At 35.3% G+C, this 17,543-nt stretch overlaps 1 protein-coding gene across 6 annotated transcripts in view; it reads left to right on the forward strand.

Annotated features, from left to right (window-relative positions):
- Positions 1 to 17,543, forward strand: part of CEP290 (centrosomal protein 290) — a 116,603-nt gene that overhangs the window by 31,917 nt on the left and 67,143 nt on the right. For 4 of the 6 annotated variants that reach the window (XM_037848374.1, XM_037848372.1, XM_037848373.1 and 1 more), the window contains 8 exons: positions 853 to 953; positions 1,026 to 1,113; positions 11,533 to 11,645; positions 11,836 to 12,609; positions 12,813 to 12,905; positions 13,190 to 13,274; positions 13,812 to 13,954; positions 17,200 to 17,364. In XM_037848374.1, the coding sequence (XP_037704302.1) occupies positions 853 to 953; positions 1,026 to 1,113; positions 11,533 to 11,645; positions 11,836 to 12,609; positions 12,813 to 12,905; positions 13,190 to 13,274; positions 13,812 to 13,954; positions 17,200 to 17,364 (1,562 nt within the window). The remainder of the gene's footprint in view (positions 1 to 852; positions 954 to 1,025; positions 1,114 to 11,532; positions 11,646 to 11,835; positions 12,610 to 12,812; positions 12,906 to 13,189; positions 13,275 to 13,811; positions 13,955 to 17,199; positions 17,365 to 17,543) is intronic. The other 2 variants (XM_037848375.1, XM_037848376.1) reach the window with 2 other exon arrangements.

Raw genomic sequence — 17,543 nt, forward strand, 5'->3', positions numbered from 1 at the left:
CTTGCTAAATATCAGTTAATAGTTTCTTAGAGTCAAAATGCTCTCCTAGAGTTAAAGTAAAAAACTGTTCTCTAGAGGAAGTAAAAATAATTATTTTATACAGATTATGTATTTTGTAAAAGCATCTATCTGACTAGGACCCAGAGGTATGACATGGCCCAATCAACTTAATATACCACATCACTGCCGGAATGTAATAGTTCCTAAAGATGACTGTTGAGCCAACTAGATAGCTATGACAACACCAGATAATCTGTTTAAGTGGCTCCCAATCCTATTTCTAATTACTATAGATAATCTTGATATTTAGTTTTCAGGGCATCACTGCTTAGTAATAGCATATTAGGAGACAGGTACAGTGAGAGTACCAGACTAGTAGTAAAAATGCAATTAATATTTATATTAATAATTATTACTATGTGCCAGGCACCACACTAAGCACTTTATTTGGGTTAATGTTTTCATACCCCTGACTACAAGCCATAAAAAAGGAAGACAGTGTTATCCCTGTTACTTAGTTAATAGCTGAAGGTAGGATTTGAATCCAAGTCTGTTTTCCTTCAAAGCTTCAGGTCTTACTGAATGCATTACAGTACTGCTTCCGTAGCCTGACATGGCAAAGAAGACAGATCCTGGTATGCTTTTGTCAGAATTTCCGTTAATAATTGTAGTAAAAATTTAGCTTTTTGTGTTACAGTTCAACTATCTGGAAAATTCCTTCACAAAAATTATTGCTTTCTTCAGAGATGCTGGCTACATGAATTATAACCAATTGCTTAATGGTATATAAAAAGTTTTTGTAGTTCATTTGAGTGCTGATGATATCATTAACCATATTAATTTCTATTTTAGGCCTTGAACCAATGACAATGATTGACTTAACTGAGTTTAGAAATAGCAAAAGCTTAAAACAGCAGCAGTACAGAGCTGAAAACCAGATCCTTTTGAAAGAGGTAAGTGCTCAGATAAAATGGTTATTTTCTTGGTTGAACCAAAGAGGAATACTAATAGTTCATGTTTTGCAGATTGAAAGTCTAGAGGAAGAACGACTTAATCTGAAAAAAAAAATTCGTCAAATGGCCCAAGAAAGAGGAAAGAGAATTGCAACTTCAGGTATACTCAGTTATTCAAAACTGTTGAAAGGAACACTGGAAAATGAGCTGACTTACCTGAAATTCTCTGTATCTTTGAGATATTTTGCTGTGTTATTGTGGTTGTATTAGGAGTTTGATAAAAGAAAATAATGGCCTGATGAAGAGTATATAAGTGAGTGTCAGTAGTCCTGAATCTGGAACAGATAAAAAACAATAAAACAAACAGAAGACAAATCTAAGAATTGTGGACTCTTAAAAAGTTTACATATTGTCTCCAGTAATTTCCAGATAGTTTCAATATGTTATGATTAACAATGGTATAACTTAATTTTTTTTTTTTCAGTAGAAAAAGGATAGTCTATTTAACAAGTGTTGCTGTAGCAAGTGGATGCTCATGTGCTAAAAATGATTTTAGATGCCTTGAATATAGGAATGATTTTGATGAAGGACAATAACAAACACTAATTTATTTATTTATACTACTATTTATACCAAATACAAAAACTAAATGAAAATGTATTCTAGATCTAAATGTAAAACCCAATACTATATGAAACTTCTAGAAGAATGCATAAGAGAAATTCTTTCTGATTTTGGATTAGGCAACATTTTCTTAGCTGTGACTCCAAAATTATAACCTATAATTGAAAGAAATTAGATGATATCAAAACTAAGAACTGCTTTGAAAGAAACTGAGGTAAACAAGAAAAAGTCAGATATTAAGAAATGAGCAAAAGATTTGAACAGTCTCTTCACCAAAGACGAATGGATGGCAAATAAGAACATGATAAGATATTTGGCACCATTAGTCATTATGGAAATATAAATGAAAACCTCGGTGTGATGCCACTACACACATAGTAGAATGTCTAAATTTAATAAGTCTAATGATTCCAAGTGTTAGGATGTAGAACAACTAAAATCTCATAAACTGCTGACAGGAAGGCAAAATTACACAACCACTTTGAGAAATACTTTAGCAATAGAATACTATACTGAAAATTCTAGAAGAGTACAAGGTACCCCATATGGTCTAATACTATTGTAAATTTTGTCTCTTTGTTTTAATTACATTTTTTGTTTGCTGCTGACGCATAAGCATGTAGTTGATTTTTGTACATTATTCTTATTGTCAGCATGCTGCTCTTTGTACTACTATTTCTATTAATATCTGTAAATCCTTTGGTTTTCTGTGTGGATGATCATTCCATTTGCAAATAAGATCAACTATATTACCTCCTATCCATTTCTTTCAATCAAAGTTTTATTTTGTCAATTTGCTGGATAGGATATGCATTATAATATGATGACAGTATCATTGTCTTTTTCTTAATTTTAAAGACAATATGTCTAACATATTTCCTTTAAGATAATGTTTTATATAAGTTTAAATAAATACTTGTTTTAGATACAAGCAAGATCCACTCTATACTTAATATACTAAGAGTTTTGCTGTGAAACTATGTAAATTTATCAAATGATTTTTCTGCATTATTGAAAAATTGAGTTTCACTTTAAATTTATTGTTTTGTACATAGGATTTATTGGTGTTTTATAAAATCCTAGAATATCTGTGATAAGATTAACTTGGTATTGGAGCATTAATTATTTTTTATTTGCAAAGTAAGAGTAATTTTATTAATATTATGTTAACACTTTTTAGAGACTCAATTTTGTAAGAAAAGAGAACAATAATTAACTTTCCTTCCTTTTAACTGAAATCTGGCAAAATTCATTAACTGCGTTTTGCTCTTTAACATTCTATATAAGACTTTGTCAAAGAGTAGAATAGTCTATTATTTCAAAATATAATACATTTGTTAAACCCATTTGGAGCTGATGTTTCCTATGTGGGATTATTCTTAATTCAGTTTCTTACTTACTATATACTCTCCAGGTATTGTAATCCTTTTCAAGTTAGTTTTTTTTTTTTTAAATTATTCATTTTATTGAGATATATTCACATACCACGCAGTCATACAAAACAAATCGTACATTTGATTGTTCACAGTACCATTACGTAGTTGTACATTCATTACCAAAATCAATCCCCGACATTCTCATTACGACACACACAAAAAATAACCAGAATAATAATTAAAGTGAAATGGAGCAACTAAAGTAAAAAAGAACACTGAGCGCCCTTGTCTGTTTGTTTGTTTCCTTCCCCCATCTTTCCACTCATCCATCCACAGACTAGACAAACGGGAATGTGATCCCTATGGCCCCCCCCCAATCCCACTGTCCCCCCTCATAAGCCACATTTTTATACAATTGTCTTCAGGATTCATGGGTTCTGGGTTGTAGTTTGATAGTTTCAGGTATCCACCACCAGCTACCCCAATTCATTAGAACCTAAAAAGGGTTGTCTGTATTGTGTGTAAGAGTGCCCACCAGAGTGACCTCTCAGCTCCTTTTCGACTCTCTCTGCCACTGAAGCTTATTTCATTTCTTTTCACATCCCCCTTTTGGTCAAGAAGATGTTCTCCATCCCACGATGCCGGGTCTGCATTCCTCCCCGGGAGTCATATTCCGTGTTGCCAGGGAGATTCACTACCCTGGGTGTCTGATCCCATGTAGGGGGGAGGGCAGTGATTTCACCTTTCAAGTTGGCTTAGCTAGAGAGAGAGGGCCACATCTGAGCAACAAAGAGGCATTCGGGAGGAGGCTCTTAGGCACAATTATAGGGAGGCCTAGTCTCTCCTTTGCAGCAACAGTCTTCCCAAGGGCAAATTCCATGGTAGAGGGCTCAGTCCATCAAACCACCAATCCCCTATGTCTGTGGGCATGTTAGCAACCATCGAGGTAGGGCAGGCCAATACCCCTGCATTCTCTACCAGCTCCTCAAGGGGGCTCTGCATATTTTTTTCCTAAATCAACTGTATGAAAAATTAAAAAAATTAAAAAAAAATATATATATATATTAAAAAAAACATACAATAAAAGAACATTTCAAAGAGACCATAACAAGGGAGTAAGAAAAAGACATCTAAGATAACTACTTTACTTCCAACGTTTTCTTACTCTACTCCAAGAAAGTACCCTAATATAACAACATTTCTGTGAACTTGGTCCTACTATACCCATCAGAAATTAACAGACCATAGTCATTCCTGGGCATTCCCAGAAAATTAAATTTACCCATGATAGCTTATCTGTTCTTCTTGGATTATTGTTCCCCCTTCCTTAATTGCTCTCTATCACTAGTTCCCCTACATTCTACATTATAAACCATTCGTTTTACATTTTTCAAAGTTCACATTAGTGGTAGCATATAATATTTGTCTTTTTGTGCCTGGTTTATTTCGCTCAGCATTATGTCTTCAAGGTTCATACATGTTGTCATATATTTCACAACATCGTTCCTTCTTACTGCCATGTAGTATTCCATCATGTGTATACACCACATTTTATTTATCCACTCATCTGTTGAAGGACATTTGGGTTGTTTCCATCTCTTGGCAATTGTGAGTAATGCTGCTATGAACATTGGCGTGCAGATATCTGTTCGTCTCACTGCTCTCCGATCTTCCGGGTACATACCAAGAAGTGCAATCGCTGGATCGAAGGGTATCTCTATATCTAGTTTTCTAAGGAACTGCCAGACTGACTTCCAGAGTGGGTGAACCATTATACAGTCCCACCAACAATGAATAAGAGTTCCAATTTCTCCACATCCCCTCCAGCATATGTAGTTTCCTGTTTGTTTAATGGCAGCCATTCTAATCGGTGTGAGATGGTATCTCATTGTGGTCTTAATTTGCATCTCTCTAATAGCTAGTGAAGCTGAACATTTTTTCATGTGTTTCTTGGCCATTTGTATTTCCTCTTCAGAGAACTGTCTTTTCATATCTTTTGCCCATTTTATAATTGGCCTGTCTGTACTATCATCATTGAGTTGTAGGATTTCTTTACATATGCAAGATATCAGTCTTTTGTCAGATACATGGTTTCCAAAAATTTTTTCCCATTGAGTTGGCTGCCTCTTTACCTTTTTGAGAAATTCCTTTGAGGTACAGAAACTTCTAAGGTTGAGGAGTTCCCATTTATCTATTTTTTCTTTTGTTGCTTGTGCTTTGGATATAAAGTCTAGGAAGTAGCCGCCTAATACAAGGTCTTGAAGATGTTTTCCTACATTATCTTCTAGGAGTTTTATCGTGCTTTCTTTTATATTGAGATCTTTGGTGCATTTTGAGTTCATTTTTGTGTAGGGTGTGAGTTATGGGTCCTCTTTCATTCTTTTGGATACGGATATTCAACTCTCCCAGCCCCGTTTGTTGAAAAGACCTTTATGACCCAGTTCATTGACTTTGGGGGCCTTATCAAAGATCAGTCAGCCATAGATCTGAGGGTCTATCTCCGAATTCTCAATTCGATTCCATTGATCTATATGTCTATCTTTGTGCCAGTACCATGCTGTTTTGACAACTGTGGCTTTATAATAAGCTTCAAAGTCAGGGAGTGTACGTCCTCCCACTTGGTTTTTCTTTTTTAGAGTGTCTTTAGCAATTCGAGGCATCTTCCCTTTCCAAATAAATTTGATAAGTAGCTTTTCCAAGTCTGCAAAGTAGGTTGATGGAATTTTGATTGGGATTGCATTGAATCTGTAGATGAGTTTGGGTAGAATTGACATCTTAATGACATTTAGCCTTCCTATCCATGAACATGGAATATTTTTCCGTCTTTTAAGGTCCCCTTCTATTTCTTTTAATACTTATATAGTTTTCTTTGTATAGGTCTTTTACATCTTTGGTTAAGTTTATTCCTAGGTACTTGATTTTTTTAGTTGCTATTGAAAATGGTATCTTTTTCTGAAGTGTCTCTTCAGTTTGTTCATTTCTAGCATATAGAAACATTACTGACTTGTATGCATTAATCTTGTATCCTGCTATTTTGCTTAATTTGTTTATTAGCTCTAGTAGCTGTATTGTCGATTTCTCGGGGTTTTCCAGATATAAGATCATATCATCTGCAAATAATGACAGTTTTACTTCTTCCTTTCCAATTTGGATGCCTTTTATTTCTTTGTCTTGCCGGATTGCCCTGGCTAGCACTTCTAGCATAATGTTGAATAACAGTGGTGACAGCGGGCATCCTTGTCTTGTTCCTGATCTTAGAGGGAAGGCTTTCAGTCTCTCACCATTGAGTACTATGCTGGCTGTGGGTTTTTCATATATGCTCTTTATCGTATTGAGGAAGTTTCCTTCAATTCCTACCTTTTGAAGTGTTTTTATCAAAAACGGATGTTGGATTTTGTCAAATGCTTTTTTAGCATCTATTGAGATGATCATTTGATTTTTCCCTTTTGATTTGTTAATGTGTTGTAATACACTGATTGATTTTCTTATGTTGAAACATCCTTGCATGCCTGGAATGAACCCCACTTGGTCATGGTGTATGATTTTTTTAATGTGTCTTTGGATTCAATTTGCAAGTATTTTGTTGAAGATTTTTGCATCTATATTCATTAGGGAGATTGGCTGGTAGTTTTCCTTTTTTTGTAGCATCTTTGCCTGGTTTTGGCATTAGATTGATGTTAGCTTCATAAAATGAGTTAGGTAGTGTTCCATTTTCTTCAATGTTTTGAAAGAGTTTGAGTAAGATTGGTGTCAGTTCTTTCTGGAAAGTTTGGTAAAATTCTCCTGTGAAGCCATCTGGCCGTGGGCATTTATTTGTGGGAAGCTTTTTTGATGACTGATTGGATCTCTTTGCTTGTAATTGGTTGCTTGAGGTCTTCTTTTTCTTCTCTGGTCAGTCTAGGTTGTTCATATGTTTCCAGGAAATTGTCCATTTCCTCTACATTATCCAGTTTGTTGCCATACAGTTGTTGATAGTACCCCCTTATAATTTTTTAAATTTCCTCGGGATCTGCAGTAATGTCACCTTTCTCATTCATTATTTTGTTTATATGGGTCTTCTGTCTTTTTGATTTTGTCAGTCTATTTAGGGGCTTGTGAATCTTGTTGCTCTTCTCAAAGAACCAACTTTTGGTTTTATTTATCCTCTCTGTTGTTTGTTCTCTGTGTCATTTAGTTCTGCGTTAATCCTTGTTATTTCTTTTCTTCTACTTGGTTTAGGATTGGTTTGCTGTTCATTTTCTAGCTTTTTCAGTGATCCATTAGTTCTTTGATTTTGGCTCTTTCTTCCTTTTTAATGTATGCGTTTAGTGCTATAAATTTCCCCCTCAGTACCGCTTTTGCTGCATCCCATAGGTTTTGGTATGTTGTGTTCTCATTTTCATTCGTCTCTATATATTTAGCAATTTCTCCTTTAACCCACTGATTGTTTAGGAGTGTGTTGTTTAACCTCCAGGTATTTGTGAATTTTCTAAGTCTCTGATGGTTATTGACTTCTAATTGTATTCCATTGTCGTCAGAGAATGTGCTTTGAATAATTTCAATCTTTTTAAATTTATTGAGGCTTGTTTTATGTTCCAGCATATGATCTATTCTGGAGAAAGTCCCATGAGCACTAGAGAAGTATGTGTATCCTGGTGATTTGGGATGTAATGTTCTATATATGTCTGTTAAAGCGAATTCATTTATCAGATTGTTTAGGTTTTCAATTTCCTTATTGGTCTTCTGTCTGGTTGATCTATCTATAGGAGAGAGTGATGTGTTGAAGTCTCCCACAATTATTGTGGAAACATCCATTTCTTCCTTTAGTTTTGCCAGTGTTTGTCTCATGTATTTTGTGGCACCTTGATTGGGTGCATAGACATTTATGATTGTTATTTCTTCTTGTTGAATTGCCCCTTTTATTAGTATGTAGTGATCTTCTTTGTCTCTCAAAACATCCCTGCATTTAAAGTCTATTTTATCTGAGATTAATATTGTTAAACCTGCTTTCTTTTGGCTGTAGCTGGCATGAAATATTTTTTTCCATCTTTTCACTTTCAATTTCTTTGTGTCCCTGTGTCTAAGATGAGTCTCTTCTATGCAGCATATTGATGGTTCATTTTTTTTTGATCCATTCTGCAAATCTATACCTTTTAATTGGTGAGTTTAGTCCATTTACATTCAACATTATAACCGTGAAGGCATTTCTTAAATCAGCCATCTTATCCTTTGGTTTATGTTTGTCGTATATGTTTTTCCCTCTCTCTATTAATATCCTTTAATGTACCCATACTGAATCTCTTTAGTACTGAACCTTTCTCCATGTCTCTCTCTCCTTTCTTTGTTTCTCTGTCAGTAGGGCTCTCTTTAGTATCTCCGGTAGAGCAGGCCTCTTGTTAGCAAATTTTCTCAGCATTTGTTTGTGAAAAATTTAAGGTCTCCCTCAGATTTGAAGGAGAGCTTTGCTGGATAAAGTATTCTTGGTTGGAAATTTTTCTCACTCAGAATTTTAAATATGTCGTGCCACTGCCTTCTCACCTCCATGGTGGCTGCTGAGTAGTCACTACTTAGTCTTATGCTGTTTCCTTTGTATGTGGTGAATTACTTTTCTCTTGCTGCTTTCAGAACTTGCTCCTTCTCTTCCATATTTGACAGTGTGATCAGAATATGTCTCAGAGTGGGTTTATTTGGATTTCTTCTATTTGGACTTTGCTGGGCATTTATGATTTGTGTATTTATGCTGTTTAGAAGATTTGGGAAGTTTTCCCCAACAATTTCTTTGAATGCTCTTCCTAGACCTTTACCCTTTTCTTCTCCTTCTGGAACACCAGTGAGTCTTATATTTGGACGTTTTATATTATCTGTCAAATCCCTGAGGTCCATTTCGAGTTTTTCGATTTTTTTCCCCATTCTTTCTTTTGTGCTTTCATTTTCCATTCTGTCATCTTCCAGGTCACTGATTCATTGTTCAGCTTCCTCTAGTCTTGTACTATGAGTATCCAGAATCTTTTTAATTTGGTCAACAGTTTCTTTAATTTCTATAAGATCATTTGTTTTTTTGTTTAGTCTTGCAATGTCCTCTTTATGCTCTTGTAGGGTCTTCTTGATGTCCTTTATATCCTGTTCCATGCTCTTCTTGATGTCCCTTATATCCCGTGCCATGGTCTCATCGTTCATCTTTAGTTGTTTAATTAGTTGCTCTAAGTACTGTATTTCTTCTGATCTTTTGATTTGGGTGCTTGGGCTTGGGTTATCCGTATATTCTGGTTTTTACATATGCTTTAAAATTTTCTGTTGTTTTTGGCCTCTTGACATATGCTTAACTTTATAGGGTTCTTTTAGGATTTGTAGACCAATTGAAATCCTTATCTCTAATTTGTCACGTCTACAGCGTCGTGGAGTACACTTTCTGTGACTATCCAGCAGGTGGCGTCCGCGAGCCACCTGTTCCCCTCAAGCCAGTTCTCTCCCGCTTTGCCTCTGTGGTGAGTGGGGGAGTAAGTCTTGTGGGGTCCAGTTGGTGTACCAAGCTTGTGTGTGTAGTTGGTGTTGCCCATCCTGTATAAGGGGCGTGTGTCTGGGCGGTCAGGGAGGGGGGCGGCTCTAACAACCAAATCTCCTTGGTGTTCCTGGAATTTTAAAGCTGCTGCAATAGTCTAATCCTTCAGTTCAGTCCTGCCACAGTTTGTCTCTGCCACTGACCCACAAGTCCTTGGTATTGGCATGTGGCCCCTGAGACTTGTGAATGGGTCCCTCTTCCAGGCCTTGCACCCCCTGGTCCTCTGTTGAGGGATGACTGTGCTATGTCACAGGTGAGTGCCGTCCCCCCAGGGTGGTTCTGGGCTGCCGGTCTGTGTAGGGAGGCTCCCAGTCTGCTGAAATGATGTCTGAATGGGGTTTGTTAATTCCCACTGCTCCACCTTCCCAAGTCTGGGACAACCAGCTGAGGGTGCAGGGAAGGCTAATGTCCACGCCCAATTTTGTGGTGTATGCGTGTTATTTGAAGCACTTCCGTCACCCTGGGTTGTCTGGGGCAGCTCTGGGCTATGGGGCTGGTGACAGGCAGGAGTGTTTCCTGTCCACCAGGATGATGGCTGTGAGAGGCTGCCCCCCTTTTCTTGGGAAGTTGTGGTGTTTAGTGAATTTTGTCAGCCACTGGATTATTGCCTTTTGTCTCAGAGCTCTCAGTTCTGCTCTTGTCTTGACCTGCCCAAATTGCAAGTCTTTGAGGCTTTCTGTATTGGGCTTCTTAGAGTAATTGTTTTAGAAAATGAAAAAAAGAAAAAAAAAAAAAGAAAAAAAAAAAGGGCCCTCTGGGCAGATCTAATGAGTTATTGAAATGCTAAGAGACAAAGCAATTAGGGCTATTAAGGAAAGATACAGGGGGCAGGGAGATCAGTTTTTCTTTGGGTTTTGCAAATGAGCCTGCGGGGCCTGAGCTCTGCCCTTCCCCTTTCTATGTTCACCAGAACTCCGAAAAGCATCCGCTTTTATTTTGGAGTTTTTCGTGTTGTTTTTTTTCTATGCCTGTCTCCTCTCTGCTGGGCTGGCTGCTCTCAGATTCTCTGGTGTCTGGTCTCAGTCTGTCTATGGTTGGAGTTTGGATCAGTAGAATGAGTTTCCATAAGAGCTGCCACTGCCGTTCTCCCTTCTCCTTCCTGGTGCTGACAGCCCCTCCTCCCCCGGGACTGAGCCTGGCAGGGAGGGGCGTGGGTCCCCTGGCTGCAAAAACTTACAGATTTCGCTGATCTCAGCAGTTCCACGTTTTCATGAGTGTTGTATGAAGTATGCCCAAAATCAGATTGCTCTGCGGTGTCCAGTCCACGCAGTTCCTGGCTTTCTACCTACTTCCCTGGAGGAGTAACTAAAACGTACACCTCACCAGTCCTCCATCTTGCCCCGCCTCGGTATAACTTAATTTTATATTAAGGTATATTGCTATTAATATATTCCTTTGCCTTAAGGCTGTGTATTGAGAACTTTCTTTGTAAATTATTCTTTACTAAGAGAAAATAATGTTTTACTGAATAAAAATTAACATATCTTTCAGTTTATTTTATTTGATGTAAAGATAATAGTTTTTATAAATTTTATGATATCCCTTGCAGTGCTTTTTTGTAAGAGGAAAACAGAGAAGGAATTTTTTTAATAGAGCCAAATCCACAAGCACATATATAAAGAATAGCAGAAAATATTTGTTTTAACATTATGGTTTCTAAATAGTACATTGAAAAACTTATAGAGGGGTGAATCTTCATGATTTATTAGTGTATTAACCAGCTTACTCATTATTCATATTCTTGTCTACTTTCTTTTTATGTTTTATCTATTTAGAACTTATTAATTGGTTCTTTTAGCATAGAATGGGCAAAGAATGTTAGAGGAGGTAAAATTCAAGTTAATTTCTTATTAATAGCTTATTAAAGGTGGGTTAGGATCAGAAGATTATAATAATTGGATACCATGTGGACCAAGGCTTTGGAAATAACTATTCTGTCTTTTGTTTGAGTTAAACTTGATTCTTGTTTTTGAGAATTAAAGTATTGAAATGAGAAGAGAGTTATTTTTTGTTTTTAATTTGTTAATTCTTTTATGTGTAGGATTAAAAGTTGAGGACCTGAACCTAACTGGAAACTTTTCTCAAGAGAATAGAATAGGAGAAAGAAATTTTGATTTTGTGAGCCTCAAAAATATTAGTGAAGCACAATCACAGGTAAACAGTAGAATTGTTATGATGAAGAGGATAAAGGGAAATGTTGTCAGTGCTTTGAAATTTCCCCTATTATCACATTTTGGACATCTGCTTCTTTTTTTAGTTGATTAAAAAGGTAGAGAAAATTTTTAATTATTTAAATAACCTGTTGACCCCCAAATTAATGAGATATTATTTACTCTGAATGCAGATTAGAAGTTCAGATAAAATAGAGCTGCCGCTTAGGAGACCATCATTCAGTATTCCACAATCAGATCAGAGTGAGCCAGAAGAAAGAATGACCATAGGATCGTTATCAAGAATGTTGTCTGAAATTCATCCTAGTGTAGAAAGTGGAGTGGATCCTTTTGTCTCTTTAACTAGACATTCTTCATCCATGCAAGTGAAAGGTGTTAATTCAACTCCAGAAACTATTACAATAAGGGAGATTTTTAAAGCACCGTGCCTACAATCTTTAAGAAATTTAGAATCATTAGTCAGTACCTGTAGTAGGGAGAACCATGAAGAAATAAATGACTACTTACATTCTCTTTCTGATGACTCTATGAAGAATGTGCCAAGAAGCCATCAGTCACTAGAGAAGACTAGTTTCATGCGAAAAAGTGATTCATCTTTTCAAGGTTTATCAGCAGCTTCAGACTTAATACAAAAGCTATCACTTAGGCAAAACTCTGCAATATTTTGTCAACAAATTCATGATAACATAGCTGGCATAGATGAATCACAAGTAGCATCATCAGAAGATGGACAGGTTCATACCCAAACAAAATATGCTGATAACAATTTAAAAGAAGATAGAAGAGAAAAAGAAGTACCTTTACAGACAGAGAGCTTGAAAAGTAATCTTGAAGTTAATCTTCTAGATTCAGTGCCTATTACTACACAATCAAAATTATCTCAGAGAGATCCACTTGAAAATCTTATAGAACAACTACGGAAAGAACTGGTATTTCTTAGGTCTCAGGTGAGCTTTCCTCCAAATTATATTCCTGAGATTGCTTTTTATTGTTTATGACTTTTCTAACAAAATCCTATATGTAATAATTCTAAGAAATTTTTTGCACATTAACACTAATTTATATACATTCTATTTTTGTAAAAACCTAAAAATGTAACACATTCAATATGAAGTCATTGCCTTGCCTAATATATTAAATATTTCTTTAGAATGAGGACATAGCACAGGATTTATTGATCAAAGAAGCACAGAATAGAAATGCAGAAATAGAACTTGAACAACATACAAGCCAGGCAGAACAGGTAGTGTGAAAGTAGACCATTAAAAGAGAAGACTGTTATATTATTAAGAACAAAATCTTTCATTATATCCATTTGCCTTTTTTCCTGGATGGGGAGGGAGAATGTGGGAAGGATCACCATCTGTTTTACCTTATTTTTATGACTGCTGCTATGTCTCTATAGTTTGTTCTTTGTTATATTATACCTCAATTGATCAAACTTTTTTTAACTTAAAAACTGTTAACCATTGCAACATTTCATAAAAAGAAATTCAGTTTTGTTCTTTTTATTTATTTTTTGTTCAGAATGAATGTCTTTCCAGAGAACTAGTTGAGAAGGAAAGAGATTTAGAAAGAAGTAGAATGGTAATAGCCAAGTTTCAGAATAAATGTAAGTTACTATTATCACTTATTTTTCTATATGTTAAATCTTTTAATGTATTTTGAATCATGGGCCTGAAAGGAATTTAATACATTCTCTGTTTTCTAGTCTATTTTATCCAGATTATCTCTGTAGGTTTTATAGTCCAGTCTCTCATTCATTCAGTTTGTTTCCCTTGCAATTTTCATTGTAAGTAAATGTTTTTAATCTGATTTTTTTGTGAAGATGAATACATCTATTTTTTTCACTAATCAAAGTTAAGTTAGGAACAAAATAATAACAAGCATAGTTTAAGTTAAGGCAAAAGTATGCTTGTGTTTTGTTGTTTTTTTACCTTTCAGCCATGAGATGTGTGAATATGTATATGATTTAAATAGGTTTACCATTTAACTCATATACAAACATTTCATTTATTGTTGATTTTTTTTTACGTTTGCCTTTTCCAAATGGGTATTTTTTTTTCTATATGTGAAGTATTCTTCATCTGTATAGGATAATATAAGCTGTGACAAAGATCTATTAAATGTGAAAAATATGTAATTACAGTAAAAGAATTAGTTGAAGAAAATAAGCAACTTGAAGAAGGTATGAAAGAAATATTGCAGGCTATTAAGGAAATGCAGAAAGATCCTGATGTTAAAGGAGGAGAAACATCTCTAATCATTCCTAGTCTTGAAAGACTTGTTAATGTAAGTTATTTTTTCATGTAAATGGTTTTATTTTGTTCTTTTAGCACTTTAAAGATGTTACTGTCTTCTGGTCTCCATATTTTCCAATAAGAAGTTTGCAGTCATTTGAATCATTGTTCTCCTCTATGTTGGTGTTATTTTTCTCAGGCTGCTTTCAAGATTTTCTCTTTATATTGGGTTTTCTCCAGTTTTACTATAATATGCCTAGGTGTGTGTGTGTGTCTTATTTGGATTTGCTGAGTTTCCTTCATCTCTACATTTATTAGACGAAATTGGGTCTTTTCAGCCATAATTTCTTCAGTTTTTTTTCTGCCTAATTTTTTTTGTCATTTCCTTCTGGGACTTCCAGTGATATGTGCATTAGACCTTTTGATATTGTCCCACAGGTTCCTAAGACTTTGTTCATTTTTTTTAATCCTTTATCTTTTCTTTCTCCTAATTGGAGAAAGAAGTCACTGAAATTTTCTCTGTCATCTCCATTGTTTTGGTTAAAGCATCAGTCTGAGACCTGGCAGAGTTTTTACATGGAGTTTGGAGTTCCTTTTTCTGGCTCTCTTCTTTCTGGGATTTCCCACCCACTTTTCTGTCGCTTTGGGCTCTATCTTCCAGACTAGAAAGATGGTAGGTCCCTGTGACTGTGGCCTGCCCCCAGGCTAAAACCCTAAAAATGGCAAATGTCTTAGCTTGCCAGAGCTGCTGTAATGAACACCACAGACTGGTTAGCTTAAACAGCAGGAGTTTATTGTTTATTGTCCCACGGTTTTGGAGGCGAGATGTTCAAAATTAAGGGATCAGCTGACTATGCCTTTTCCAAAAGCTGTAGTGTTCTGGTGGTGGCCTGCTGGCTGACAATCAGTATCTGCCTCTGTTATGTGGCATTCTGTTTCTTTCTGTCTTCTCCTATTGTCTTTACTTCTGTATCCAAATTTCCTTTGCTTTTAAAAACTCCTATGATACTAGATTAAGGACTACCATGTTTCATTTTGACTTCATTTTAATAGGATCTTTGAAGATCCCATTTACCAATGAGTTCACACCCTTACGGCCTAGGGTTGGGACTTGAACATGTCTTTGTGGGGAACTTAGTTCAGTCTACCACACCTTGTTAGTCCTGTCTTCCAAGTTGAGTCCCTTCTGTAATTTGCCTGCTGTTATTCACTCTCTAGAATCTTTAAGTTGTTGTTTTTTGTATTTGGTTGTTGTATGTGAAAAGGCAAGGCTGTTGGGAGCTTATGCCACCAACTCAGAGGCAGAGCAGAACAGCTTTATTTTAAATAAAGACTTATCCATTGCTACAGGAAAGATTTCAACGTTTAAGTAATTTTCTATTGTTTTTTTTTCCTTATAGGCATTTTAAAATTTCAGAGTATTAATGAGTGTTAATATAAACTCATGATATATTTTTTAGATTCCTAATATTTGTGTATATAGTATTTAAATAATCTGAACATATTTAACATATTTATTGTGGTTTTATTATATGTTTCTCAAATTTGTGCTTTATTTAAATAGAAAAAAGTTCTTATTTCTCATTGAATTTCCTTTTTTTTATTAGTGGTAAAATAACTAATTGAATAACTAGTTGAATACTTTCTTTCACAACATTAAAATTGTTAGTAAAGATGGAGTGTGATACTGGCATATTAACAACTTCCTGAGGCAAGAAAATCATTTGACAAAATGTATTAGAACCATCTGATTCCCCTTGTATGTCTGTGGTTCTGACTTTCCTCCTCTGTTGTTTTGCCTCTGATGTTTTGAATATCTAAAATGATTCTTCATGCTTTCTTATGTGGACATTTTGTCTATGATGCTTTCCCCTCTTCATAATGTGTCCCAGATCAAACTTCATTCTCCAAGGGAAACTACATAGTGACCAAATGAAAAACATATTGACGAGCTCAAGAAAGCCAAGCTTCTGTTTCTATTGACAACCTCTGGTCTTCCTTGAAGAACTGGTTCCATAAAGTTCTAAAGTTCATCTGCTTCTGTACTGGGCTGTTATTCTTTTTCTGATTATGCCCTGACTAAAACCCGTGCATGACCTAACAATCCATCTTCTGAGTGATCTTCAGAATCCATGACACTTCAGATTAGATAATTCTATATTATGGACTTAGTTCATTTTTCTTTTGCTACAGGATATTTTTCAGTGCCCTCAATCACCATCTAATCCAATGGCTAGCTCTCATTTTACCAAAAGACCATATGGGTAACATGGTGTGTTTACTCAGTAAGGCAACTAAATAGACTGTCTTTTTGTCCATCCTAGTACCTCCCTCTGCCTACTTCCATCTTCCTGGTATCCCCCTTAAATTATTGTAATCTGTTACTCTGCATGGTTTGCTGATCTCTGAGGATAAAGGCTTATTTTTACAAATCCACTGCCTATACTTAAACATTTGCCCTCCTAAATGGGAGATTACATTTGCCCTTCTTTGTCTTCTCTACTTCTGAAGAATTACTTTGCATTTGGCAGATTTACTCTGTACACTTCTTCTAAAGTCCAAATTTTTATATGTGTGTATTTTATGGATGTATACATGGGTGTGTGTATTTTATGTATGGCATTGTTGGAAAATTAAGGGCAGTGAAACCTCTTTGGTAGTATTTTAATATTTGACTTATTGTTGCTTATCTACTACTCTTGGATAAAACTGTGTTATCACACTTTGCCTTTTTTATCATGTAGACTTCAACTGTGTGAGAGTAGAGTCACTGAAAAATTCACTTAACTGATGTACTAAGTGATTTGATTCCTTTATTCATGCTGTAATTCATTTAATGCTGCATAGTTTCAAAGAATTTATGTATAAATTATTTAGATTTTACAAGAACCCTGTGAAGTGGAAAGAGCTAAATTGTTTTCTCTTCTTTAGAGATAAAGAAACTGAGGTATAAAGAATGTGAGTCACTTGTTGTCCAGCTACTAAGAGGCTAGCTAAGATTTGGACTCCAGTCGTCTTTTTCCTATCCAGTTGTTTTTCTAGTCTACCAGTGTAGTAAGATTAGCTATTTGCTTATTAATGTTAATAGTAAAGTTACTATGCTGATAATGCTAAAGTAAATTAAAGTTTTGTAAATTTAAATTCATAAATAAGAAAGAATTAGCATACTTTGTCATTATGCGTGGCGATGGGAATAGTAAAATGCTTAAACGTCAACTTTATTTAAAGGTAGGTCTTTCTATTCAACTATGATTTTGTGTTTTGTCACATTTCTTCATTGTAATCTAAATACATTAGGCTATGGAATCAAGAAATGCAGAAGGAATCTTTGATGCCAATCTGCATTTGAAAGCCCAAGTTGATCAACTTATTGGAAGGAATGAAGAATTAAGACAGGAGCTCAGGGAATCTCGGAAGGAGGCTATAAATTATTCGCAGCTTTTGGCAAAAGCAAGTTTAAAGGTGAGAATTTTATAAAATAAAATAAAATGCTAAACATAGGTATATTAGTATAATATGAGACTCATAATTTTTTTAATGACACTTTATAAGACGGTGCCTTGAATTCTGTTTGGATTTTTCTTGTAAAATTAAGTGGAAAAATAAGTGCCATTATTATAATAAAGAATACAAAAATTCCA

The sequence above is a fragment of the Choloepus didactylus genome, chromosome 8 (assembly GCF_015220235.1).
Source record: "Choloepus didactylus isolate mChoDid1 chromosome 8, mChoDid1.pri, whole genome shotgun sequence".
NCBI lineage: Eukaryota > Metazoa > Chordata > Mammalia > Pilosa > Megalonychidae > Choloepus > Choloepus didactylus.